This window comes from Passer domesticus, chromosome 10, assembly GCF_036417665.1.
Source record: "Passer domesticus isolate bPasDom1 chromosome 10, bPasDom1.hap1, whole genome shotgun sequence".
In the NCBI taxonomy this organism is placed as follows: domain Eukaryota; kingdom Metazoa; phylum Chordata; class Aves; order Passeriformes; family Passeridae; genus Passer; species Passer domesticus.
This window is the reverse complement of record NC_087483.1, coordinates 18964412-18991278: the sequence shown is the minus strand read 5'-3', so window position 1 is coordinate 18991278 and position 26867 is coordinate 18964412. Positions and strand designations below refer to the sequence as shown.

General features: G+C 37.3%; 1 protein-coding gene across 14 annotated transcripts in view; it reads right to left on the bottom strand.

Annotated features, from left to right (window-relative positions):
- The window catches only part of RAPH1 (Ras association (RalGDS/AF-6) and pleckstrin homology domains 1), a 193858-nt gene that overhangs the window by 47833 nt on the left and 119158 nt on the right, over positions 1 to 26867 (bottom strand). For 10 of the 14 annotated variants that reach the window (XR_010369161.1, XR_010369159.1, XR_010369162.1 and 7 more), the window contains 3 exons: positions 6171 to 6290; positions 2589 to 2694; positions 1255 to 1769 (listed from right to left, as the gene is read on the bottom strand). Coding sequence is in view for 8 of the 14 variants with exons in the window: in XM_064434205.1 (XP_064290275.1) it covers positions 1255 to 1769; positions 2589 to 2694; positions 6171 to 6290 (741 nt within the window). In the remaining 6 variants the exon portion in view is untranslated. Of the gene's footprint in view, positions 1 to 1254; positions 1770 to 2184; positions 2282 to 2588; positions 2695 to 6170; positions 6291 to 26867 lie in introns of those variants that run through there. The other 4 variants (XM_064434208.1, XM_064434207.1, XM_064434210.1 and 1 more) reach the window with 4 other exon arrangements.

The following is a 26867-nucleotide window of genomic DNA, read 5'->3' as shown; positions in this document are numbered from 1 at the left end:
CCCACCCAAAAACAACAAATCAAAAATAAGCCTTATCAGGCCATAAAAAGAAAATGATTCTCAAACAAACAACAATATAATCAATGACTGTCAGAGGCTGGGCTTGAACACTTAGGCCTACAGCAATAATGCAAAGGTTTGCATTTTAACTTTCCAAAGAGCAAAGGGCACATTTCTATCTGATTTACTTCACTCAACAGGAAATCTCCAATAAAAGCATACTGAACACAAACTTTTTATACTAAAAGAAAGTTCACCTAAACTGTCATTCATTTCTCACCATTTCATATGAAGATTTAAATCAGAGTGTGACCTCAATGAGTTAATCATAAGGCTGGCAAGCCTGCATTGTTCACTTTACATCAGATGAACTTCTGTGGCAGGTGTGTAGAACCATGCTTTCAGTACAGCCCATTCAGATTTGTTTTAATTATTCATTAGAATAAACTCACTTTGTTCCAGTTTTCTCTCATGAAAGAGAACATGCATATTAGTACAACTGACATTTTAACAGGTCAGATTTCTGTTTCAGAAAGTATTTCTAGAGAACTTTTAAGTTTAAGTTCTCAAAATTCACTGGAACATCTTCCACATTTTCTCTCAAGTCAGCAGCACTTGCAATGTTCACCAAACTAGCTGTTCTTACTGAAGTTTCCTCTCCAATTAATCAATGTCAAAGCATCAAAATTGCAAATTAGTATCTGGTAATGTTGCATTGCAGCCCAGTAATTTTTCTGTAGTGTGTATTGCTTCAAAGAGCTCCTCCTGTAATACATTAAACAGGAATATTAAGTAGGAGCAAATTACTGGTATAGTATAGCTCCAGATAGACATCAGTAGATTGCTCCATGTATTTCAGGTATTAACTGTACTGTAAGAGGAATAGAATTTTGTCAATTGTGCTTTCTTTTTTTCCACAGCTGTGCACTCCTCAGATTTAAATTAAAGACAATATGTGACATTTACCTGGAATAAAAATATTAACTATAAAAACAATAAAATGCATGATTGGCTTTGGAGGAGGAAGAGATGGGGAAAGCTCCTAAAAAAACCAAAACCTAAACACATTCTTTATAAGAAGTTTCCTTGCAGACAGAACTAAAACCAAAGAAAGAAGTAGCTACAACATGGGCAGTTCAATCAACCCCACTGCATTGCAGATGTTTAGCTATGAGTGTCAGCATGGGGAATGAGGTGTAAGTTTGAAGAGAAAGACCCAAACCAAACAAAAATCTTGAATTAGTGACATCCTACCTCGGTGATCGGTTGCCCTTGTGATGTCAAGTCCAGCTCCTGAGGTCTTGTCACCTTATCAATATCCAGGGAGTCCATGCTGGAAGCTGCCGAGGTCACGCTGGAACGGGAGGAGTTACTGATGGAGCGCACCTCAGCATCGCTCACTGTGCCAGCAGATGCTGTCCTCCTGTGCTGGGCAGTAACCACTGGCTTGGTGTCTTCCGCAACAGACTGCTGGGCTGCTTCGTCCATGCTCAAGGAGGCCTTCTCTAACTGTGCAGTGATGTCATCCAGAGATACGTTGGCATGCGAAGGTTTAGTCAGCTTAGCAGAGGAGGACAATCCTTTCACGCTGCTGTGCTTTGTGGAAGGTCGACTAGCAGGTGGTTTCTGAGTTTTGGGTTCTGTGGCAAGGCGTTTCACGGCAGCGTTGTTTGCTGAATGAGAGCCGATGCTGCTGAGCTCCTGCTCTATGGAACAGAGATCAGCCATGAGGGCATCCAGATCCACAGTCTCCCCCTGATTTAGGGCTTCTGCAACAAACAAGAATAGTCACTATGTGCAGAGGTATTTCATTTGCAATGGCTCACTTTATTATCAAATCTAATAGTTAAGAGCGCAAAGGAAGCAGCATTTTCTTTTCCCATCTGTAGTGCAAAATATCTGTGCACTGCTGAACTGAAATCCATTTGCACTACTATCCTTGACCAGTGCAACTTTCACACTGTTTAGGTTAAACTCATTTGTCAGCAAAAGAAGTCTATGAATGTTCAGATTACATATAAAAAGTTTAAACTGCTTTCCTGTGAAAGGAATATAAAAATGCATTTGCGTAATATCATGCCTCACTTTTCAAAAAAGCACAGATGTTTTGCTAAGCATTTTCTGCTAAAGTAATGCAACAGCGTAAAAAAAAACAAAACCAAAACAAAAATACTATATACATACTCAAACCTTTAAATTAAGGTTTCCTTCTGCTTATCCTGAAAGTATTCTGTAGCTATATTCCTGCATTCTGTTCCGTAAAGCAAGATGCTCTTTCTTCCTGGTTAACAGATACACATTAAGTCACTCCTTCATGAGACCAGATCCCAGAACAAGCTTTTTTTATACAGGTACTACACTACAGTTCTCAAATACTAAGTGTTGTAAAAGATAATGCTTTAGGAGACTCAAATACTTGAAAAAAAAGGCACCAGAAAGCACTGCCTTGAGCAAATATGTTCTCATCTCAGCTATAAGTGTATTCAAATGTTCTTATATTTCAGAATATTTTAATATATAGTTGGAGTAGCTTTTTTTGTTAAACTAGTACTTTTCTTAAACTATACGTGGTAAATAATTCAACAAACCATTCAAATTGTACATGGAGAAGCGATATGAGAAGTTGGCAAGATTGGTTTCCTGGCGGAGAGGTGACCTCTTCACTGGTGCCACAGGTTTGTCTGCATCCAAACTCTGAAAAAGATCAAAAAAAGGGCAAAATAAAATTTGACAAAGATTTGCTTGTCCAATTCCTTAAGATGAATGAGAATTAATTTTCTCTAAGAGAAATTTTTCAAAAGTTACTGCTATATATAAAAGCACCGGTTTTTCAGGCTTTAGACTGAAAACAAACATCGTCATACTACAGGGATTTAACTTCAGATATGCCATGAAGAAAAGTTGTTAAACAAATTCTGCTTCGTTTCAGAATCAAAAGGATAGAAGCATTTTCCAAATGCTTTTTTGAATGATGTTAGACACTAGCTCCTTTTGAAACAGACAGCTGACTTACCTGTAACTCTCTCTCTGCATGAAACTGCACAACATTCAAACTGGGATAAGAGTCTAAAATATGGTCTGAGATATCCACCATTAGCCTATGATCATAATAATCATGGTGTAAGTGCTTAAAAACATTCAATTAAGAATCCTATTTTATTAATAGGGACTTAAATTTACTAAATTCATAATTTTTTTCAATAGTCTTTCCTGTGAATGACATTAAGTTATGAAAACCAACCTTAGCCAGTTTATGTAGGGCACATTTTTTTAGGAAAACTAGCAAAGGTTAAAAAAAGAAACTATTTCTAACCAATACAATGAGTTATGTTACAATGGCTAATATGGGTATAGTATTATAATAAATACCAGGCTTTTGTAAGTAGCAAGCAGTAGGGCACTGTGATCCAGCTGCTGACCCAAGAAGTACAGGGTCAGGAGCTGCTGGCCCTGGAGTGGAATGTGTTACATAGGGAATCCAGCTCTTGCTGTCACTGAAGCTCAACAGGCCTGCAGAACATCTGAAATTAGGCAAGACTTGTACTGATAAAAGAGTTCCGAAGATAGGCTTGCCTGAAGGAAAAGTGTTTTCTAGTTTCAACAGAATAAAGTTTCTCATCTAAACTTTTTATGTTCATTTTCTACATCTTTACTCAAGTCTTTGTTAAAAAGATCAAATGCACTACTTTTTCCCCTAATGTTTACTCTTCCTGAGCTCCCTTCTTTCCTCAGCTCAACCTGAACTTGAAAAAAAAAAAAAAACAAACAAAAAATCTATAACCCTAGAGACAACAGGGAAACTGGACACAGAAGAGGCAAGTTAGGCCCTGTTCCTTCAGACCGAATCCACTGACTCCTGTGAAGCAAATATATTCTGGTTAAAAGGACCCCAACCACGTTTTGCTGGCTTTATTAAAGTTATTGCAAATCATTGGACACACGTGATATGCCCTCACCATTATCTGAGCACATTCTCCATAACCACTAAACCAGCAGTTTGGAGAACTGCTACAACAGCACCAAAAGCTTAATTCTAAATAATAATGAGAAGCAAGGTAAATTTTTTTTCATTTAACCTGCATCATGTAGCAGAATAACTTAGGCAGAATAAATGTTAAGACACCCCTCATCAATGCCAGATATTGCTCACACACGCTGCAGATTTTGTGACTTTTGTTAAACCAAGAGTTAAAGAGGGAAAGTGAATTCAAATGATTCCCATGGGCATTCAAATGATTTCAGATCTTTTAAAAAGCAGTTACATCTGAGTCTTACTTTAAATCTCCTAAAAATAAACATTTAGGAAATCTAAAAAGAAGTTAAGGATCAAGGACATCAGGGACAAAAAACTTTCCTCCTAGTGCTCTTGAAGTCCAGCTGATAGATAGCAACAAATACTGAAACTACAGGACAATGAACTTTGGATCTCACTAATGCTAATTATCTTCCTTTATTGGGACTTCATTGGAACAACCCCATTAAGATCTGATGACTGTCCAAATAAATGACCTGAGACACAATCAACTCCATCAACTTGTTTATGCAGAACAATATGGGGTTATTCAAAGTTTTGGGGGAAATGTCATTTCTCAGTAGTTGTGAAAGATAGAAGGGCAACTGTCAGGCTATGTTGCAGACTGTCTTGAACAGCAATATGAAAGTAAGAAACAAATAATGTGGGTCCTACCATCAAGAAGCTCTTAGCAGATTTTAAGAAATTTGCATGGACCAACAACAAACCAAGACATCACCCTGAAGCCTGCATGTCAATAGTGTAGCTAAGCCCCAAGTAAAGTATAAGCCCCAAGTACACTTATATTTCTAGGCTGTTCACACCTTTAAAAAATGGGTCAGAGAACAAAGGATCTAAGACCCATTGAATTGTTATGTTATGATGGCTAATATGATGGCTATAATAAATACAAGGATTTTTATAAGTAGGGCAACTGTGATCCAGCTGCTGACCCAAGTACATGACAGGGCCAGAAGCTTCTGCCCCTGGAGTGGAATGTGTTACGTGGGGAATCTTGCTGTCACTGAAGCTCAACAGGTTGGCAGAACATCTGAAATTAAGCAATGCTTAATGGGTCCAAGACAAATTGTGCTCCTCTGTGAATATCCTCACTCAAGGCAAATTACAAAGCCCATGCCTCCAAAAATGGTTCACACCATTAAGAACCCTTCAAAGTAAGTGAAAAACCAGCAAGAATTAGTATATTCAGATTAATGTCACACTCTTCCACACATCTCAGAAGGCAGGATTCTTTATTGCCCTGCATGTGTGAGCATGAAAAAAAAAAGTTTTCCCCAATAGTGCTATATACATTTAGAACTTGAATGGCAGAGTCAGTAACAGAGATGAGCCTGAATTTGAAATCCTGTTACATGATTAGCTCAATTTTCCTTCAGTCTTCAGATAAGATGAAGATGAGAAAAACTGCCTCTTCTCTAGCTTAATGAACCTTCACTTATCATACCTCTGCTTAATTCTACATGACAAACAGGGAGAAGATTAAATATGTTATTCAGGAGGGCCAGTTCACACAGCTCAAACACTCCCTGCAGGCAGTCACAGAGAAATGGCTGATTATACCCCAGGAGTGCAGCACACCATGCAAAATGCAGTATCTGCTTGTGAAGCAAAGCAAAAGCACTAGAAAGAAGGAAGGACTGAAAGATGTCCTATCAGCTGGTTCACTGATGCAGGAAGAGTGTTCTGGAACAATGGTGAGTCCTTGAGGGTGTATCAGGGTATCTCATTACATCATTACTGGCAGCATTCACAATTTTTTCTTATTGCTGTTTAGGTGCAACAAATAAATGCTGTCACAGCTTCACAATGTCAATCCACATCTTGGAGACAGCCTATCTCTTGTCAGCTGAAGTCCGTGTTGCTCTACATACATAAGGACAAAATAGCAATCCTATTATTCTCGGAAGGAACTGTTATACCCTCTGTGATAGGTCAAACCAGCAGGTTGTGCAAAATGAATGTAACAACCTCAGGATGGGGTAAACAAGCAATTTATAAATCTTTACAATTACTGAACTGGTCACAGGCTACTGTCTGCCTTGCTGCAAGTGGCAGAGTCAAGCAGCTGGTATTCAGTTGAAAATAAACATAATACCAACAAAAAATTATTCCGTAAGATGAGTGAAACCTCGCTCACCTGTGTGAGTTTGTCCAGTTCACCCAGCCAGGCCCCAAACATCTTGTCGAGGTCCTGATCCTCCTTATCACTATCTTCTTCTGCACCATGGTCAAGCTCTTCATCTGACAATTGCTCCATCTGGAAAAAAAAAAAGAAGAAGTCTGATACCCAAACTTTCTTGTTAGTGTCTAAGAAAACAGGTGTCAGTTACTACGTTTCTGAAACTGTTCATAAATCAAAGCAAATGTCCATCCATAAACTTAATAAAAACTCCTGCTTACTAGTAAAGACCTATATGGAAGTTGTAATAGATAATTGCAAAGCCATTTTTGCAGCTCACTTTTGTCAGATGATGCAGAAAATTATAAAGAAGAGAGTTCACAATATGTAACATACCATCATAAATTCATGCTAGCCTTGCATGTGCCTTCATTGCCAGCTATTGTTGGCAAAATCCATTGACATTGCATTAGAAAAATTCAACTCCTGTCCAAGGAATTCAGCTGACCACAGTTAAGCAACACCATTCAGCCACAGGAAGTGCAACCTCACTGCACTGCAAATAGATCACTACAGATCTGTAAACAGAAATGTTTAAGCAGGCCATAGAGAATGTCAGCAATACATCCCCTGAGACAGTTCAAATCTTGGACACTGACCAGATAATTTCAGTGATACTGCACAATTTTTATTCAACAAAGGAACTTCTCTCTGGAAGCAAAGAGTCACCACAGCATCTCTCAGATCCTCCTCATTCAACAAATTTGTGACCAAGATAAAGACAATGTTCTCCAAATTTTAGCTGTTATTATCTCAGTGAAAAATAACCTTTTGTTTAAATCTCTTTTCCAGACATGTCCTCTGGACTCTTTTATGGAGCTAAGACACACATACCTTTATATGTACACTCATACTGGCAAACACAGGATCTAGTTCAGAAAGAGAATTTAAATACTTGGGGGGACAAAAATCTAGGTAATAATTTGGAAGAAATCAGGCAGTACAGAAGGGAAATGTCAGAGATGTGCTACAGAATGCCCAGAAACACATGAGAACAGATCCCCAGCAAGAGCTACACAAAAAATCAATGCTCAGTTGAACAGCTTGATTTAGTCAAGTCATGGGCTACATAGTTACTTGCTACATAGCTTTCAGAAAGCACCAGTTTACATTTTGTAGATTTATAAATGAACTGAGTGCTTCTCTTCAAGAAAAGCCAAATCTTGGTCTGAAAGACATCAATGTCCAACATTGCACAGCCAAACTGATAAGGGATGTTATGAAAAATTATTAAGGTGATCTCAGAGAAAAAACTGCTCAATTCACTTTTTCTTTTATATGACAGTTTTCATGCAGAAAAAAAAAAACAATAAAACCCTTCCAGGATTTAAAAATAGTCTTTTCTTCTTATTATTATATATTGCTTTTATTTCATTTTAACTTGATTAAATAGATCAGAGGAGATTTCAGAGGTGATCTGTAATTCTGAAGTCAGCAGAGGCCAACATCTCCCATGGATGCAAGATACGGCCATCCAGTTGCTCTAGCAAAGCTGCTTCAGTCTACTACCCAAAGTTCTTTTGTGGGAGAGCAGAATGCATGTGCCTACCTTAAAAGAGGCAATAACATTAAAGCTAACTTGTCATGGCACACTGCACTGCAAAAACACTGAACAGATTAAATTCATCATCTGAATCTCCTTTCTTCCATCACTTGCTTTGACTTCTGCACTCTTAAGGAATTAAAGGAAGCACTTCCTAAAATCTAAGGGTGATGATGAAATTAAATCAAAACCAATATGCTTATGTAATATTGCTGCATCCTTCCACCAAGACTGCAGCAGTTGTTATATTCTGTAAGCCAGGCATGCCTTCCCCAGCAAGATTCCTCTCCATGATGCCTCCTGCAAGTCCTCCCACATAAAAAACTGGAGACAGCATGGCAGCAGCAACTCATAGTTCTGCCTGAACTTCTGCAAAGCAAACCTAAGCTGTATTCCACTTCTATCCCCTTCAAAGCTTTGCCTTACTAGCTCTTAGGCTCTAACATGGACCAGAAATAACATAAAGTCAAGACAAAACACATTATACTTAAGGTGACATGGTCAAACTGCTATAGAAGTGCTCACACAGCATTTCTCAATGTCTAGATACATTTGAAGAAAAAAATTTTTATTTGAAAGTTAAAGGAAACTATTAAAAGGGTGCCTTATGAAATATGACTATGAACTAGCAAATCAAATAAATTGAAACTGCAATATAAATCACTCAGAGCACAGTATTTACAGGGACTTTACAATGCTAGCCTTTCCCTCTTTGAGCTGTTTCTAACACTCCCTCTAGTTAGATGGATTTGTTTTGCAGTGCATTCATTACATGGCACTGTTCATAACGCACCCTTTCATTAAGAGAGAATCTTGCTCTTTTTACTAATATTTCTGAGGATCTAAGCCATGGAAAGCATTCTCAATTTCCTATGAAGTGTTACTTTAGCTATTTTAACTTGGCATCAGAGACACTGCTTTGGCTCCAGTTACTCTGAAGACAGAATTAGCAGCCTAAAGAAAACTTTTACAAGTGAAGTACTGTTGTGTCAGCATGTCTGGCACTGAACCCTGCAGTACTTGCCAGCTCCTTGTAGTCCCCACCCAAGCTTCCTAACGTCAGCTGCATTTCCTATGAGCCCGTCAACATTTACTTGCAAAAGGCACAGAGAAGTTAGTGTCTCATTCAGCAACAGCTAATATTAAGTCACAAGTTCTGTAAAAGGAAATCTTAGCACAAGTTCCACAACTGGAAGACATCCCAAAGGACACTAATTAAAGAATTAATTCAATAAATGAGGGCAGAGACAAAATGCTCAGAAAGCAGTATATGAACTTCTTGGCTTAAGAACTCAAAACATTAACCACTTCAAAAAAGAGTGCACATTCCAATTAAAAACTTCACATTTTCCTTTTTATAGCCATTTCTTTCTCACTGTTGTTGATCACAGCAAATGTACAGCACTTTAGCACATTATGATCTAAGTGGGAGTTATCACACCTTTCTAAGGACACATCTTTATTTATAACAAGAAGTAAAACCAGCATAAGGGGTGAGAGGTTGTGTATGTTTTGTTTATTTGGTTGGAGTTTTTTTTTCTTAAAGGAGTCATTTAGAATTGAGTTAGAAGTAAAAAATGGGGAAAGTATAATGGTTCTGATGTGATGCCATAAAGTAAGCCACTTACATTCTTAAAACATTTGCAGGGGAGCAGACTTTAAATAGTTTTTATTTCTGCCTAGCTCAAACCAGACCACATGCCAAACTAACTTCAGGATTCAAGTTATTTTTCAACACCTCACCTTCTCTTCTCTTAAAGTGTATATCAAAGTAGAACATAAAGTAAATGAGCAGCATCATTCTGGGATAACTGGATAAAATACAGTATCAACACAGTGTAGTCTTTCATATGGAAGTGAGGCTTCCTGCACTAAAGAGTGGTCTATATATCATTTCATTATCCACTATGGACTGTGACAGTCTACTCTGTCTGTCTGAAATGCTATTTAAACAGGCAGACTCATAATCACTCTAAGGCAACAATCTAGTTTCCAAAACAGTTCATTAGATTTTACTTTTAAATGCATGAAGCACAGTATTCTAGTATTAGCTTACAAAAAATTATTAAGACTTTCATTAGAAGTTACCAGCTGTAACATTTAACGAAAACCTACTATTTTAAATTACAGTGTAAAGAAACAAAACTCACCAATACTTTAGGGGAATAAAACAGAAATATTTACTCTTTCAAGAAGATTTTTATATTCTTAGTATGCCAGGACAAGCATGACATATTAAAACACATGAGGAAAGATGGAAAGCCCAAGAAAAATGCTTCAGATATACCATTTCAACATTTTCAAGAAAATACATCATCACAGAATTCTGAAACTAAGAAACAGTTCTCTTTATATCAACAGCTTTGGGACAGAGTTATCGACAGTGTACCTTAAGTATATTTTACTGAGATCCTGGCATGAGGGAAGTGTCTTGCACTGAGACCCTATCCTTCACACTTGCATGTTGAGAGAGTAGTTCCTACCTTAAATCAAACAACTTGATTGAGACAAATGAATTTTTATATTATATGGGATTGAGACAAATAAAATTTTTTTATATGGTTAATATAATAAAGAGTCTCTCCTTACAAAGAAAACACTGCACTGAAAAAAAAAAGCAGTTGTAAAATAATTAAGTTGCAGGTTTTCTCTATATCACAATTTACTGATGATGTAAAGACTAAGAGAAAGAAAAATAGAATTCTGAGTTCAACTGGAAACACTTATGTGCATAAAGGGTTAGCAACAAGAACGTGTCTATTCACTATAATTTCAGAAGCAGTATAGTAAGAATTTTGAACTAGAGAGGCTTAATTATATTCAAAATCAACTGACAGCATAAAACCTCAAAATTAAAACACCATTTCTCAGCCAGCTGATGTTTCTACCTCCAACCTTTCTTATTATTTAAATACAAGCTTGCACAAGGTTCTTCTTGGTCCTAAAAAAAACACTTTGCCTTCTAAAAACAACTACTGAATTTGTTACAAAGCTGTTTTAGGGATGCAGTAGACAAGAGACACATGTTTGAAACACCATCTCAAGAAATAACTGTTTTCTGCATTTTAAAATCTAGCCTCAAGAACTATATAGCATACCCTGGTTTGGGAAGCATACTCCCTCTAGACATCATCTAGCCATCCAGGCTCCTTCATCTGTGATCATTCCTGTGCTATTATGCCAACATCCATTTCTGTTTAAAAGTTGTATATAACAGAACACTACACTAATAAATACACCATATAAGCACATAAGCACAGAGTGCACACATAAATAGAAGATTCTAGCAGGTTTTCATCTCTAATATTCATTCACCTGACTGCTAAAGAAACAAGGCTACTTGAATAGAAAAAAACCTAAAATGCTTTCAGGAAACTGACAGGCAAAGCTCACATTCCTCTTCTAGACATTTCCATAAAGTCATGGAAATAAATGATAGGTCATTTGTATCACATTAATACTCTGTCCATGTGACATGCACCAATCGGATCTGGCACACTTTTCAGAGATTCTTATGCTATAACTGACACAAACACTCTCCTTCAAATCTAGCACTGCAGCACAACAAGCCAGTGACAGTGCAGATCACTTACTTCAGTATTTCTGGGTTTCTTCTTAATAAGCATGAAATATTCTGAAAATAATTACTCCTGAAAAAGATATCTGGAAGGGGATTAGAAAGTTATAGAAAGCCCTTTGTGCATTATCCAATGTTCTATAACCCAGTTTATGTTAAAAGTAATCTAGATGAAAACCAGAACAAAAGAACATTTGTTTTCTTTAAGCTTCAAATAGCATAGTAATAGCTGAATACCTCCCGGGCTTCTACAGCACAGATATTCCAATGCCTCTCAAATTCAAAAACTAAGATACAAATCTGTCAGCCAAAAAATTCAAATTCAGAACATTCCAAATGAAAAAAATCTTATGTCAAGCGAAAGTCTGTTTCAATATGCTATTTTTAGCCAACTTTGAGTATCGTTTTCCTTTTTTTTAAACAATGCTTCAGGCAATAGTTTTCCAGACTTGGCACTAACAAACAAGGTGAAAACATGCTGAATGTCTGATAAAAGATAAATCTTCAGACACTTCATTAAAAGCAAAGAGATCTTTCACAACCAATACTCTGAAATACTGTGGGTGACGTCTTGAAATCCTGGACATCAATATATGTTTCACAAAAAACAGTCATATGTCAAGATACTGCAGATATAATTAAGTGTATAAAGGATTCATTATTACTGTGATAACTGGATTTAAGTCTACTATCTATTTCCTGCCTTTTTCCCCTTACTCCCAGCTGATCAAGGTGGTTTTTTCACATCAACACATTATCTGCCACAATTCAATTTATCTATCCTGTTCAAGTCAACTACATTCCAATTATTAAGGAAGGAAGGGACTTAGCATTGCTCTGGAAAATTGTTTTTATTTAATTCCATACTTATTTTTTTAAAAACAAACTAATTAGTAGCAATTTGGAAATAGCATTAGCAAAAAAAAGAAACAATGTTAACACACAGGTTCTTTAAGCTGTTCTTCAAAATTAACATAGGTCTTTGTACTTGAGCAAAAACTACTATTCTTCAAATAAAGTCAGGAGCAGAATATGCAATGTACAAGATTTATTCAGAGCAACTGGGAGAACAAAGACAATTCCAAAATACACTGAAGGAGTTTAAAAGTTATGTACAGTTTGAGCATATTTCTTTTCAAGTATTTTGCTTTTTCTTAGGCAGTTGGTCTAAATTGCAGAACTCCAGCAAGTCTGAAAACCAGTCATCATGCTCAGTTTATGGTCTTATTTTCAGGTTTAACTGGGAGATCCAAAACAGGACAGCTCACAATACTGCCTCCTTTGCCCACTGATCTGAGCAGCATGCAAGAATGTACCTTTGAAACCACAGAATAGAAATCTGCTGGCTGAAAATGCATGTTTTGAACTGCACCAGCTACAGTTTTAATAAAAGATCAACTGAGGCTGCTGAAAGTAAGAGTTATTCAAACATTCACAGCGTGATTTCTAATGTTCCTCTTAAAATCAGGCACATGCCTGTGCAAGAACTTGCCTTTGCCTCTAGCTGTTTGTATTTCAAGCCCAGTCAAACAACAACCTTTTCTACTAAGCTCATAAAATATTTTTCTTTACATTATTTATAAGTTTGCTATATAAATATTTATAGCACACAAGTGAACACATAACTTACATTTTAACAACTGCTAATGAAACAACTGTTTGAAAACGCAACTGGAAGAAGAAAAAATCTTCATCAGATACCAGATCACAACATCAAAGCAAGTTGTCTCACTGCTTCTGGAATCCCCCAAAACACATCAATGCTGTATACAGCAAACACAGGTTTTCTGAAACTTGGTGCTGTTCTCCTGGTGCTGTACTCTTATACCTCTCACATTCTAACAGACTGTTCAACAACTGCCCCCAGAAATTCTAACCAGGAAAGTCAAACATATCACAGTTGCTCCCTGGTCTTCCACAGATTTAATACCTAATCTTTAGAACAAAGTAGACACAGCTATGACAACTGAGTATTCTTCAGAGACAGTATGAAAGAATCGAGCTCTTTTTGGCTAGCAGAATGAAGAAATAGAAAAACATAATTTTCCATATGCACATCCTTTGCAGCTCCCTTTGTATTTACGCAGAATTTCTACACTTCTGCTCTAAGTTTAGCTGACACTAGCACACACAATTTCCTGAAATAAACACACTGAAGATACCAGAATGTTTACTTCATCATCTTGATTTCTAGCAGTGGGAAATCGTTCTGATGTGCCACAGCAAAACCACCCACAGAATGCCCACCCATCCACCCCTTCTTTGCCTGAAAGCTTTGAGAGGTAAAATGGAAAGTGCATCTAGTAGAATAACCATAGGGTTGGTTTCTGGTTTTAAGCTGTCTTTGCATTATTATTATTATTACTTTATATTGATTCTACCTTTCCACAATTGCAACCTGAAATTTTAATTTAGTCCCCAAAGTGTGCCTCCTCGTATACTGAATATATTTATAAGGTAGTCTTTCCTGTATGATAAGGGAAGCACCAAAATTACAGAAATGTCACTACAAGAATCTAACAGCATTTGAAATTTGCGCTGTTGGGAAGGTACACAGTAAAACCTTTATTCCCTCCAATACATTTCAGTGCCTGACTCACATCTAGCCAAACAGATGCTGCCTTGAAAAGAAGGGGCTTTATCAATCATTGCATCTTATTTCCTGAACCAAGATTCCAGCCAGAGTACCCAAGTGGACATTAAATTAATTCCTATAAAAAGAGCACCCTAGATTACATCATGTCTCACTGAATAGTCTTTAAGAAGACAACCTGAACACAACTATTAAAAAATATTTAGATTATAAAAACATAACTTGCGTTAGCTAAAGCATTTTTCAAGTAGAGAGGAAAATAACTCTGTAAAATAACACTCATTAGTTGCAGAAGCCAACATCTTAGATTTACCAGCTGAGACTGGAGAATTTTCAGTGTCTAGCCTGTCTTCGGTAGGCAGATAAATACTTAGAAACTACATTAGTACAAATTTTCCAGAATCTTCATCATGTGGTTATTGTAATGCAAATACAGCTGCAGCATCTCTTTGCATTCAGTTTTACCTTTGGAATGATGCCGGAAAAAGAATAATAAATATGAACAAGCAGACTAAGAATAGGCATGAATTTTGTTGTAATATTTGGCTTTATGCACGGATCTCAGGGAATGCCCAAATATTCCTGTAGCTGTGGCCCAGTAACAACAATCACCACGCTAACAGCAGCACTTCAGGACCATCTCACTTGAGAAGAAGCATTAACCAACCAATCACTCAAAAATCCACATCCTTTTACAGACTGGTTTGTTGTGCCTGTAAAGGGTCTTTTTCCACCAGGAATAAATATTGAAAGAAACTAATTTTTACATATACACTAAGTTGTCTTTCAACTATAAGAAAGCAAAATAAAGCAAGCAACTGTCCACTACCCATGAAACTGAACATCTCAACAGGGTTTACTGTTGAGATGGTATAAATGAATGATTAAACCAACCAGGAGAAGGGAAATGTAAGAAAATCACTTAGGTCATAGGTCAAATTACAATGCAGGTGAGAGTACTTCCTCATAAGACTGAGCTACTCTATGCTCTAGTACAGTTAAAAAGGAATTTTTGTTCAAGGGACCCTCTCAAAGATTAAAAATAAGCATTATGCCAATGCTCACTCAAGATACCACAGCAAACACTGGAAATCTCTATGTTGTGGGTACTATCTAGACTCAGAAGTAGTTGCCAAATCCTTTTCCACAAGACCTAGTGACAGTCTATGACCTATGGCTCAAAAAACAGATGAGTAATGCTTTAGCTATTATAAATAAACAACATTCTTCACAGGTTGCTTTTATGTCAGGGTATGTATTTTTTACACTAACCTCAGCTGGAGCAGGCTGGAAGGCAACTTAGGTTTCCTGGTAAGAATTAAGACTACATTGTGAAGAGGTGCATTTCACTATAGCCAGAACTACTATCTCTAGAAAAAAAGGGGAAAAAAATCAAAACCGCAATTGCATATTTTTCAGAAGACCCACAAATGAATGTCTGATACCTCTAAAGAACACAGTTATTTCATTCTTAGCATTTATGCATCACCACATTTTGTTGTTTACAGCTAGCCATGACAAAACAGCATGACATTAAGAAACACCACATAGAAAAATATTTAGAGGATGAATAGGGGAATAATCTTTTGGCTGAAACATTTCTTTAAGAAGGAGAAAGTATATTCAATTTAGAAGACATCTGATTCATTTTAAACCCACCTCTAACAAACCAAGCAGAAGAACACTGCCATAAACCAAAAATAAACACATCTAAACAGGCTACCCCAGCTCAACTAGTTTTGTATTTTAAGCCACTAATAACACCAGCTTTAAGTACTGCAATTGGCAGTCAACTTTCATCCTCCAACTTCATAGCAAATTGTAAGGAGAGACATAAAACCCCCCTCTATCCTCATCACTCTTCTGCATCACTAATCTCTGCACAGGACATGTGTTTATTAAAGTGTGAGAGGTAAATGAGGGGGGAAAAAAAGAGGAAGTACATGCTGCACCATGAAGTTACCATGAGAAATGGAATTACTGCATAAGGAGAGGTTTTTCTCCATGCAAGAGCTGAGTCTTTTGGGAGGCTTGGAAGGACTGCATTGAGGGAGCAGGGCTGAGAAGGGCTTGAGAGAGCCTTGTATATCTAGAAGAAAGAGTGATGTGAGGCTCTGGACAGAGATGAGTCCCAGCAGTCAAAACTGGAAGGAAAGGCTGAAAGTCAGCAGGAACAGGGCAGCTTTCTGTGAAAGGAAAGGAGGGGATCACATAGCAGTAAATCAGCGCTGCTCACTAGGTAGTGATGTGAGGCATATAAGCTGAAAAGGTCCCTGCCACACAAAGAGACTTGGCAGCAACTATGTGGCATGAAAAGGAGAAACTACAGACAAGTTCTTCATAATCTGAATATAGGTGGAAAAATATGTTTGTGAATGTCAAAACTGCAGGAGAATCACTGCTTCGAGAGAGTATTTTATCTGCATCTTTCATGGGGTCTTGCAGGTGATTAAGCAAAATTTCAGATACCCCTGAGACTCATATGCAATAGTAAAGAAATGGAAAGCCAACATCCTGCTGCATGAACTTCAATTCACCATTTTCCTTGGTGATATTTTAAGAATCCAGGTTGTATTTTGAGAATTTCAACAGGTGAGACAAAAAACCCCAAACGACACCTGAAGGAAGCCCTACATTTGTTCAATTCTTCTTGTTTTCCTCCTCAAAAAGTAAAAGAGAAGCCATTCCAGAAGTGAAGTGAATCTACAAAGCAGTTTTTGAGTGACATCTTGTTGAGCAAGATGCCAAAGCTGCATGCCACCCTACTTTTCTCTAGTAAAGCCTGCACAAATTCCTGAAAGAGAGTCTTGAGCAGATTTAGAAAGACAAGCTCATCACTGATAAAAACTGAAAATACAATTTAATTCTTATTTGTCACCTTAGCAGAACGCCACTGAAGAATTCTTTCCAGAGCTTCTGACCCCTCCCCCCAAAACCAATCCCAGGAAAAGAACACAAAATAAACAACAGCCCACCTCCAAAAAATTAAACCAAACAAAAATCCCAGAGAAATCTGACAATAGTTCTCCTGACATTTTTTTTCTTTTTAATACTTTCTTCTCATGGCATTTTTCTTCTACTGTTAATTCAACATCCTTTCTCTCAAGGGTGGTTTAATGATCTTAAAGCAAAAAGTCCACACAATAGCTCAAACCAGTACCAGCAATTGGAGGTACAGAGCTATTAAATATGTCACACACTGCCAACAGGAATCTAAACATTGCCTACCAAGCACTGACCTTAATCTCTAGCTTATAAGCCTTCTGAAACTAATTAAAATTGTTTTAAAATTAATTTTGTCTACTTAAGATATTCTCTAAAGATATATGTACATACTGAAAGGCTGCATTACTTCAGTTTCTAAATAAATCTTGGCACCAAAAAGTGAGGGAGGGAAGCAGGGAGAAACACTACAAGTGGGTACCACTCCCTGGAAAAAACGTATTTAAAGCAAGAAAGGAGCCTCAACATAAAAAAGTTTTGCTATGTCAAAGGTTGGAGAAGTCTAAAAGCCAGTTAACACCAAATGATGTATTGCAAAAGACTTTATCTAGAATGTAATTGCCTCAAGATTAAGACCAAATGTAAATATTTAACACAGAATCAATGTTTTAAAGTACATATTCCTGAAAAAGTAAGGAAATTACCTTCCATAGCAAAAAGGAAAAAAAATTCAGTGTAAGTTATACCACTGAGGAAGCAAACACGAAATTTCTATACAGAATCATGGAAGATGGGGCTGACAGCTGGGTTTTGTTAAAGGAGGACTTTAAACAGAAGTATTTAAACTCATGGGATTAGGCCAGCATTCCTAAGAAATGCTGTTCAGATCTTAAGCTGCAGAGACCTTGTCTAAGCAGCTCAGCAAATGAGTCACATAAACAACTACTGTAAACTCTGCTGCCACCACACTCGGTAGCTTTGTGAATGAAGCTTTTCTTGCATAAGAAAACTAAAGACAGAGTGTTTTGCTACTGGAATGGGGAGCGGGGGGGAGAAGGAGGAAATAATCAAGTAAATCAGTAGACTCCATACTGCCACTTAAAATCATAGATTTCAAATTTTCTTCCCAAAAAATTATCTTTCCTTAAACATTTAAACTAATTAGATTTTAAATTCAGTGAAGGATAATCCTAAGCAGGTGGCTCAGAGCAGCTATGATACACACAGATACATATACGCTGTGCATTATGTTTTACTTTGTTTTGCTTACAAACATACTTGGAAATTCTGTCACTTAGTATTTGATTATTCATATCTCCTAGCCAAGACTGATGCTGTGATAAAGATAGGGCAGATTTAGATGAAAATAAAAAAGAACAGCATAGGCTGACTAAAATAATCTTAAAGTTTACAAAAATGTTTTTAAAAGTAGCATTTCTTAGATTAGATTGATACAGAGCCATCTTAAAATAAACACATGAACTTGTTTTATATGTAACTTTCTTTTTCTTAATACAACAAAAATGAATGAGCTTTTTTCAACACCTTCAAACGAAGGGTCACACTGAAAAATATACTATTCTCATTTCCATGCTGAGAGACACAAATTCAGAGGGACAGGAATGAGACACTCATGTCAGTCATCAGTATGGGGACAGATACTCTCCTCTCACTGCTGAACCGTGAACCTCAAGGGTCCAGCAGTTTCCAAGCAGTTAAGGATGGCACTCTGCAGGACAGCTCAGCACCTTCAGCACAGAGCAGCCTCCCACAGAATGCTCAGCAACAAAAGGCAGGATTATTTCTTTTGGTAGCTGCTACTCTTTGACTGCCATCCTGGCAGCCAGAGAAGGCTCTCCTCCACCACACTGGATTTGGAACATGCTACTCATTGAGAAGCCACAGTGAAGACAACTTACCTATTTCTCAAGGGGAGTAACTTTCGTTTCCACTCCACATTCAAGTTTCCCGTGAAAAGCAAAGCTGGGAGCAGGCTCTGTGACATGCCAAAGGTAGCAGATCATTTGTGCTTGCCCCTCAAGAAACAAATTCACCTGGAAACACACATTGGGCTGTGGATACCCAAGAGTTTCAGGCACATAGGAAAGGAGGGGCTGCAGCACGTTCTTCCTCCTTTTTCCTTCCTGTCCTCCCCTTGGATAAATATACCATCTGTTCAGATGAAGAAGCTGAGCACCAAAATGTTACAGCACTTCTAGTAGCAAATCTTTGTATTTGCCCTATTCTCAGAAACATTCCAACGGCAAAGGGGCAGCCTAGCTCCTACCTGCATTGCTCTGCAGGATCAATGCATTCATCAAATACACCCCCAACTATTATCAGCCAAGTAAATCTGTACACAATTTTAGCAATGCATTGGTGAAATTCAGTCAATTTCTTATTTTTATCAGCATTTAAGTGCTGCAGAATATTGAAAAAAAAAAAACAAACCCACAACACATTTTGGATGGAGGTTTTCTTTGCATTTAAAAAACACTGACACAACTGGCTCAGAAGCAGTAAAATTGTGAAGTTATCTTCCTCTTCCAGGGTAAACTTTCTACATTAGTTTTCAAAGGAGTTTTTGGAAAAATGTCTCTACAACTTTCCTGATATTTTCCTTTTTTTTTTTTTAAGTTCCCACTCCTCCAGTTTAAAACAACAACTTAGACATCAAAGCTTGAGCCAGGCTAACACCTCCTTGCTGTTGTGAAAAGGAAAAAATCTCTTTCCATCCATTAGCATGTTGCTCCAGAACATCACTGAGCCTGCTTAACCTCCTAAACTATCAGAAAACTCACTCAACACTCCAAACACCTAAACAGTCTTTCTGCCGAGGTTGCAGGCAGCAACAGATTGCCCTGTGACTGGACTAATATTAGAGCCAACACTTTCTTTTGGGCTCATACCAGAACAGCTGGGAGAAGGGACAAGGAAACAAACAAGTGGGACTTCCCCTTTTTGGAAGAAGCAAGTTCACCTGTAACCTGCAACTCCACTTCTAGCTCAGAGTGTACGGTAAGATTCAAGCATTTGTTTTATGGTCTTAAGCTCATAATAAACAGAAAAGCCTACCTTTGCTATTAAGACACAGAAATTTTCAAATGCTATCTGCTGTAGAACACATGTAATCACATATGTATGACACTGAAAAACCAGTATAATTTTGCTGAATTTGCATTTATGTTAAATTTGGATCAGTTTTACCAAATTAGTAAAATGACAAGTCTTAATGAATTATCTCTAAAGACATGTTTAAAGCTTGTACTTTTTATTACAAGCACTTAGTGTTTCAGTACTTTTCAGGTATCAGGTTAATCCCTAGAGAAGACTACATTTAAACAGAAGTAAGAACAAGAAAAAACACCACAAAGCATTACCATCCATAAATACGTTTATATTTCTGAATTCAGAACACTTCCAGTTTAAACTCTGTAGCACTGAGGCACAAGATATGAAAACACAGCATGCCCATGCCATTAGCTTTCAAATTAGTGGCTAAACACAAAAGCAGCATCTTTTCTTTTGCACTTTTTCATTTAATGCTGACAAGCACAGGTCAGACATTTCTGCAAACTGAAAATTTATTCCACAAGCACAGAACCTTGCTTGTATCTGTGCAACTGTCTCAAAACCAACACAAAAGCAACATGTCTGCTTGAAAATATGTCTGTATAGATACATGTAATTTAAATATACATATTATTTATATAATAAAAGTCCTGTCAATGTAAGCTAATCACTAGAGTAGTCTCTAGGTATTTATAACATTTGAATGTTTGTGCATGAGCAAAGGCACAGCTCTGTTAAAAAGCATCACAGAACTGATGACATAAAGGTACAATTGAATAGCTGTTGCAACACGAATTCCTCTAAATAGTACAGTTGGAAGGGGCTTACAGTTTAGTTTACCAGGCCTGTCTTTGTAGCAGTGTTTTCCCAAGTTAACAGGAACAAATAAGGAGTTGCACCAGGGGAAGTTCAGACTGAACATCAAGAAAAGGTTCTTCACTGAGAGTGGCTGGGCACTGGAACAGGCTCCCCAGGGGCATGGTCACAGCACCAAGCCTGCCAGAGTTCAAGGAGCATCTGGATGATGCTTTTAAGTCATGTCATATGGTTTTGGTTTAGGTAGTCCTATGAGGAATGGACAGTTGGACTCGATGATCCTTACTGGGTCCCTTCCAACTTGAGATAAACTGTGATTCTATGAATATCTCCTTTGGATGCAGCTATAACTGTGCAGTTTACTACTAAGTGCGTGAAGTTACAGCCACTTCAATTCCTTGTCTGAACCATACACATTAACTAGCTGATAGAGGCTGCTTCTCCTGGCAGCATGAGAAATATTCTACAGCCTTCATACAAAAATGATTACATCATCATGCTCGAGTTCACATTTGTGTTAATGTTTGTATGTGGCTTCATTCAGATGAGTATCCACAATCAGCTGGCACCACCAGCACCCAGCTGAGCGCCTCTGAGTGCAGTAAGCAATGAGAAATGGGGTGGCCAGCTTCAGGCAGAAGCAACAGAGCACCCTTCCTCCTACACTTCTTCACAGCCCTCCAGACTACACCATGTGCTTCTGAACCCCCCATATGCCAGTAAAACTCCATCTGGTTTGGAGTGGAGAAGCAGGGGGGAGAGCATGAAAGGTTAATGCTATACTGTAATATTTTCAAAAAGAGCTAAATTCAAATTCTTTCATAAGAATACTAGGATCACTCATAACTCCAGGCAAGGAATAGTAAGGCTCACAAAATTCTGTGAAATGACCAGAAAGTACAAGTGCCAAACTAAGCCTGGAGTAACTCACACAAAGTAAAAATTTTTTCATCTTTTCACCACATTGCCAGAGGCAAGACTAAAAGTGTCATTCCAAAGGAATTTTGCAAAGTATCTTCTGCTACACCTTTACTTGATGTTAAAAGTACTCACAAGAACCCTGCTATTCTGCTGTATATACTGTGCTGTACTCTCCCTAATACCTTAATTCTAAGTTTTTTAATAGATCTCTAATTGCAACTACACCAAAGTTTTGTTTTCCGTGGTGGTAATTACTTTTCTCTTACAGAAAGATGAAGAAACAGCCTTATATTCTGCTTTCTGGAAAAGGGAGAGTGACTACTTTCCACTGTCCTTTTCCAGCAGAGACATATCTCTCTAGGATACTTTAAAAGTTTTCCTAATGCATAAGGTATCTTGGAAATTTCTGGTTTCAAGAGGCATACAGAGCTCAGTAATCAAACAAAGCTACAAGCCAACTACCAGTACTCTTGGATATGTCTAAAGTTCCTCATGATACTCTGCACAAACAGCTCGTTGCTGTTGAAATCATCTGGCTCTAAAAGGCATCGCAAAATATATATACTGTATTTATTGTTATTCTGTTATACGAGTCAGAGTCCAACACAAATTTCAGAAAATTTCAAGTAAGCAAGAGTTTGTCAAGAAAGAAATGTTCCTGCTTTTTTTGCCATTACATCTTAGTATAAGATGTCACTGAGGCTGAATCTTTCCTCAACTCAGTGGGAAAATGGGAAGTTTGCAGGAAGTCTAAATCAATGACTTTTTAACTAGCCAAACATTTTATTCATCTTTCCCTGACAGAAATGTAATTATATTACCAAGATATGGCTTAAACAACAAAAATTAACAAAACATAATACCTTTTACAAACACTGATGCTACAAGACAGTTTTTAAAAAACTCAAAAAATTTGTAGATGTGTTGTATTATTGCCAACACATACTATTTCAGTTTTTTCTACAGAACACAAAAACTCATGTCGTCATATGAAAACAATTAGATACAATTTCAAGCATTAAAATTTAGTTAGAAAACCAGGGCTAAAAATGAGCTTAATACCATATTGCATACTGAGTTTGCATCACGCTCCAAGGGCCATGCCCCTTCCTAAGGCAAATACAACCTCAGTTTACATCATTGGTACGGCCAGGCTCAGTTCCGTTCTAAAATACTTAAGCCTGTGTCCACAAGGCTGATCGCCAGTGCTGTCATTTCCTTCAGGGTAATTCGGAAAGCAGCAGGAAACGTGGCTCACAACAAACGCAGGAATACCGGACACACACAAACAAAACAGAACCTACCGTCCACTCTGAGCCTGTTTTTGACCTGACCAAATCTGCAACCCAACCTTAGTGAAGACCTTTCAGGATTAAGGGTATTCCGGTCATGAATTCTCACAGCTGAAGAGTTTTCTGCTATGTAAAACCAGGACAAACTCTTATTCTAGACATACATTCTTTTGGCAGGACTATGGGAGGAGGTTATATCTAGCTCATAAAAAATTAGGTCACCCATTTTATAAGGAAATATAAACTGCATGTTGAAGTCTCTAAGCATTTCATAGATACTCTCAACAGAAATTTGGAAGAGATTTATCACAAATTCTGCATAGAGCTAGAATAATTATAAATGCAGCAGGAAGGAAGTTCATATTTACAATCTTAGGCAAACAAGAAAAACATTATATCATCTTAGCAGCTGTGTAAGAATTTGGCAAGTCACCGAGTAAAGTTTTTTTCTGAACATCCCAAAAGAACAATTATTTTTGTTTCCTGGAACATATCTTCTTTGGTATAAAGACCTCTCTAAGGATTGAGCCAGATGAATAAGCTACAGAATACAACACTGAAAGTGTACCACAATAACTATTTTTATTGCTAAAGCAGCTGAGTTGACCACACTGTATAAGGAATGCAATTTGTGACGCTAGAAATGCTAATCATTTGGACCACGTTCACGTCTTCATAAGGACAAGGGCTGGCAAGAAAGAAATGATCTGGCATTAATTTGCTGTAGTCCAAATGAGGCACAAAGCAGCAAGAGTAGCTATTTAAAATGTAAGTGACAGTGATTGTTACATGGCTTTTTAACTGATCTCTTCATTCAGTACCACCTCAATATTTAAAATTAAAGTAATTCCCTAGTTTCATAGAGCCTACTGCTCTATGAAAAAGTTTATGGAGATACAGGAGTTTGTTGCACATTCCATTAGCCCACAGTCTCACTGCCTTGACTGCTAACAGTACAGTGTGAAGTGGCTGGAAGATTTTTATAGTTTCATTTCTTGTATAAAAAATTTTACGCTTGAATCTTAGATCTCTATCTCACACTGAATCAAATCAAAGCAGCAGCACCATGAAAGGATTTACAATGAAGCTTAAAAACAAAGAATTATTTCATGCCTTTTATCATTTTTCTATCTTCCTTCAGACCTTTAAATGCCCATTCAGGTCTAAGTCTTGCTGGCACCTTCTTCCTATTACCTTTCCAAAGGATTTATAAAGTTGTGTTGATAGCAGCTATAGCCTAGCATACTCTAAAGGGCCAGCTTGTTACAAATCGGAACAGGTTTAAAAGCCGAAAAACAAAATCAAAAATCATTTTTGTAGTTATAAATTTCATTCCACAGGGAGTTTCCTGCATAGTCTCCCTTCAACCCATCTATGTGGTAAAAGTAGCTTATAACCACTAAAACATACAGCGGAATTCCTTGTGTATATTTATTTATGAGTAACTTATGCCAGGGTCCAGGTCCAGGCTGTAAAGGAATGTTGCACTTGACAGTGTCACACACCTGCTTCCACCAGCAGGAGGGGAACATCGGAAAATATTGGTGAAGGCCTTCATGCATCTTCACCCTTCAGAACTGGAGACGGTACTCCATCACAAAAGTGAGGTGTTACTGCTCCTCTTATTAAATCATCACCTTCTTCTTCCTCCTTTTTCTCCACAAGAAGCATGCTGAAGTGCATTCATACAGGTCAGGGTATCTTATCTTGCTCATTTACACCACAGCAAGCAGTTCCCTTACCAACTCTAGAACACGGAAGAGGGATGGGTAGAAAACATGGTCCAGCTGCCATAAATGAAGCTCTTTTGTCATATTGGCAATGACATTAAACTCCGGTCTCCTTCTATCAGTAGCAGAAACAGAATTAAAACTAACAAAATCTTTTGGTTCCTGACTGTAAGAACAAACAAGAATCTTTTTAAAAAACTGGAAAATTAGGGCAAGGTAGAACAGCTCTTCAACTGGTATGACACATTACATTCAACAAACAATGAAATCTAATTTTAAAATGAGTAGTCTAATTTCATTAAAACATGATCAGTGCTTTCTGATTCTACATCTGGGATCCAAGAACACTTTCTTCAATGCTTTTCAGGGAGACTTCTAGCAATGTGACAGGAATTGTGCCACATTAGACTTGAGATGTAAATCTTTAATGAGAAAAGATTTTTTTCAGACCACAGCCTGGCAAAAGACAAGTTGGCTGTTTCTAGCATAAAGGAGGGAAGTTATGTTTGGGCCTTTAAAATAAAGTAATATATGACCATAAGAGACACCCGGAAACAGACAAGATATTTGAATTTTCACAGCACATAGGTGTATTAGGAAACAAGAGACTAAATCATGTTATTTGCGACTCAGTGGCTAAAAAGATTTGACATAAGTCAAAGCAACAGTTTTTTAAACAGGCAACATGCTCACAAGCCATTTTATAAAACATAAAAACATCCACACCGTCTGGGTTAGGTATCTAGGCTCCAAAAGCGGAGTGCATGTAGCCTCTATATATATTTGTGCAGAATGGAAGATCAACAAGTTAACTGCCAAATTGATTTTGCAGGCTGTGGTGGGACAAAAATCAGACTTAAAATCAGATCAAGGACAACCCAAATATTTAATAAAGTACAAAGGAAAAGGTATGTTTTTCTTAGGAAAAAACCCTTTGCTTTTTGACACTACTATGCAAAATATTTCAGATGCTGTATCCCAAACAACCTCAGGGTACAGATAATGAAAACAACCAAACAAAAAAATAGTTAACAATGTTATGAATAACACAGAAATCATCCAGAAGTTCAGTTCACAGGTCATGCTGTATATTATCAGTATTTTCCATATGGAAGATACTAATAAAACAGTTTAAGAAGAGACTAATTCCAATCTCTTCACTATGGTACTGGAGATTTCTTTATGCTCCCACATGAGTATAAATACATCATCACCCCCCTCTCATAATCTAGTACTGAGTGAAGCAGGAAGACCTCTCCTTCCCTGCATAAGAAAAAGCTTAAAACTAAACTACCTGTAGGGCACAGCAGACAATCCAAGCAACTTGTATATGCAAAGTCAGAAAGTCCAAGTTTCTCTACATAAATCTTCTGATTAATCTTAAGCAAGTAAGGTCTTTTTTTTTTTTTTTTTTTTTTGAAGAGGAAGTAATAGCAGAAAGAAGAAAGACAATGTTGAGAAGTCAAGAAAGGTTAGTGTACTTGGGACTGGACAATGTTACACACATACAAAAGACAGCAGATACCATTTAAATAATAATTTTACAAGTCAAAGACCGGAAGGAAGACCTCAACAGCTTTGTCTTAAAGAAGCCAAGAGACCACAAACAAACAAGAAAAAAAAACCCCAACCACAAGACTCTCCACCCCTTTGCAAGTAAAGGAAAGCAAATTAGGTAACTCCACTTTCTTAGGAAAAAGAAATACCCAAAAATCAGTGGAAGAAAGTTGGAATGATTTCTACACAGTGCTGTTGTTGCAATGCTAAACACTGATAAACACTGGAGCATGGACCAAGAATGAATTCCTAGTACTCACTGCTATAATTTTCTAGTTGCAAATGTATTAAAAAGTTCAGAAAGTCAGAAAAGAAAAAAACCTCTTATTTACACCAATATACTTTTTGCACACTTGCTCACGAACAGCACTAGTAAAGAGGCACATAGTATTACCAACATATTCCACTACTAGACTTCTCAGATATTTTAAGTCCCACTAAAGTCTTTAAGACATAGTTAGATTTTAGGGTTGGTTTGGGCTTTTTTTTTTTACTGAACTATTATAAACAAGGTAGATTTTATTGTGCTGGTGAAGCTGAAACAAGTTCTGTTTTCATACAGCTGTATTTGACACTCAACTGAAAATGCTCTTTTGCATTTAACAGAAATC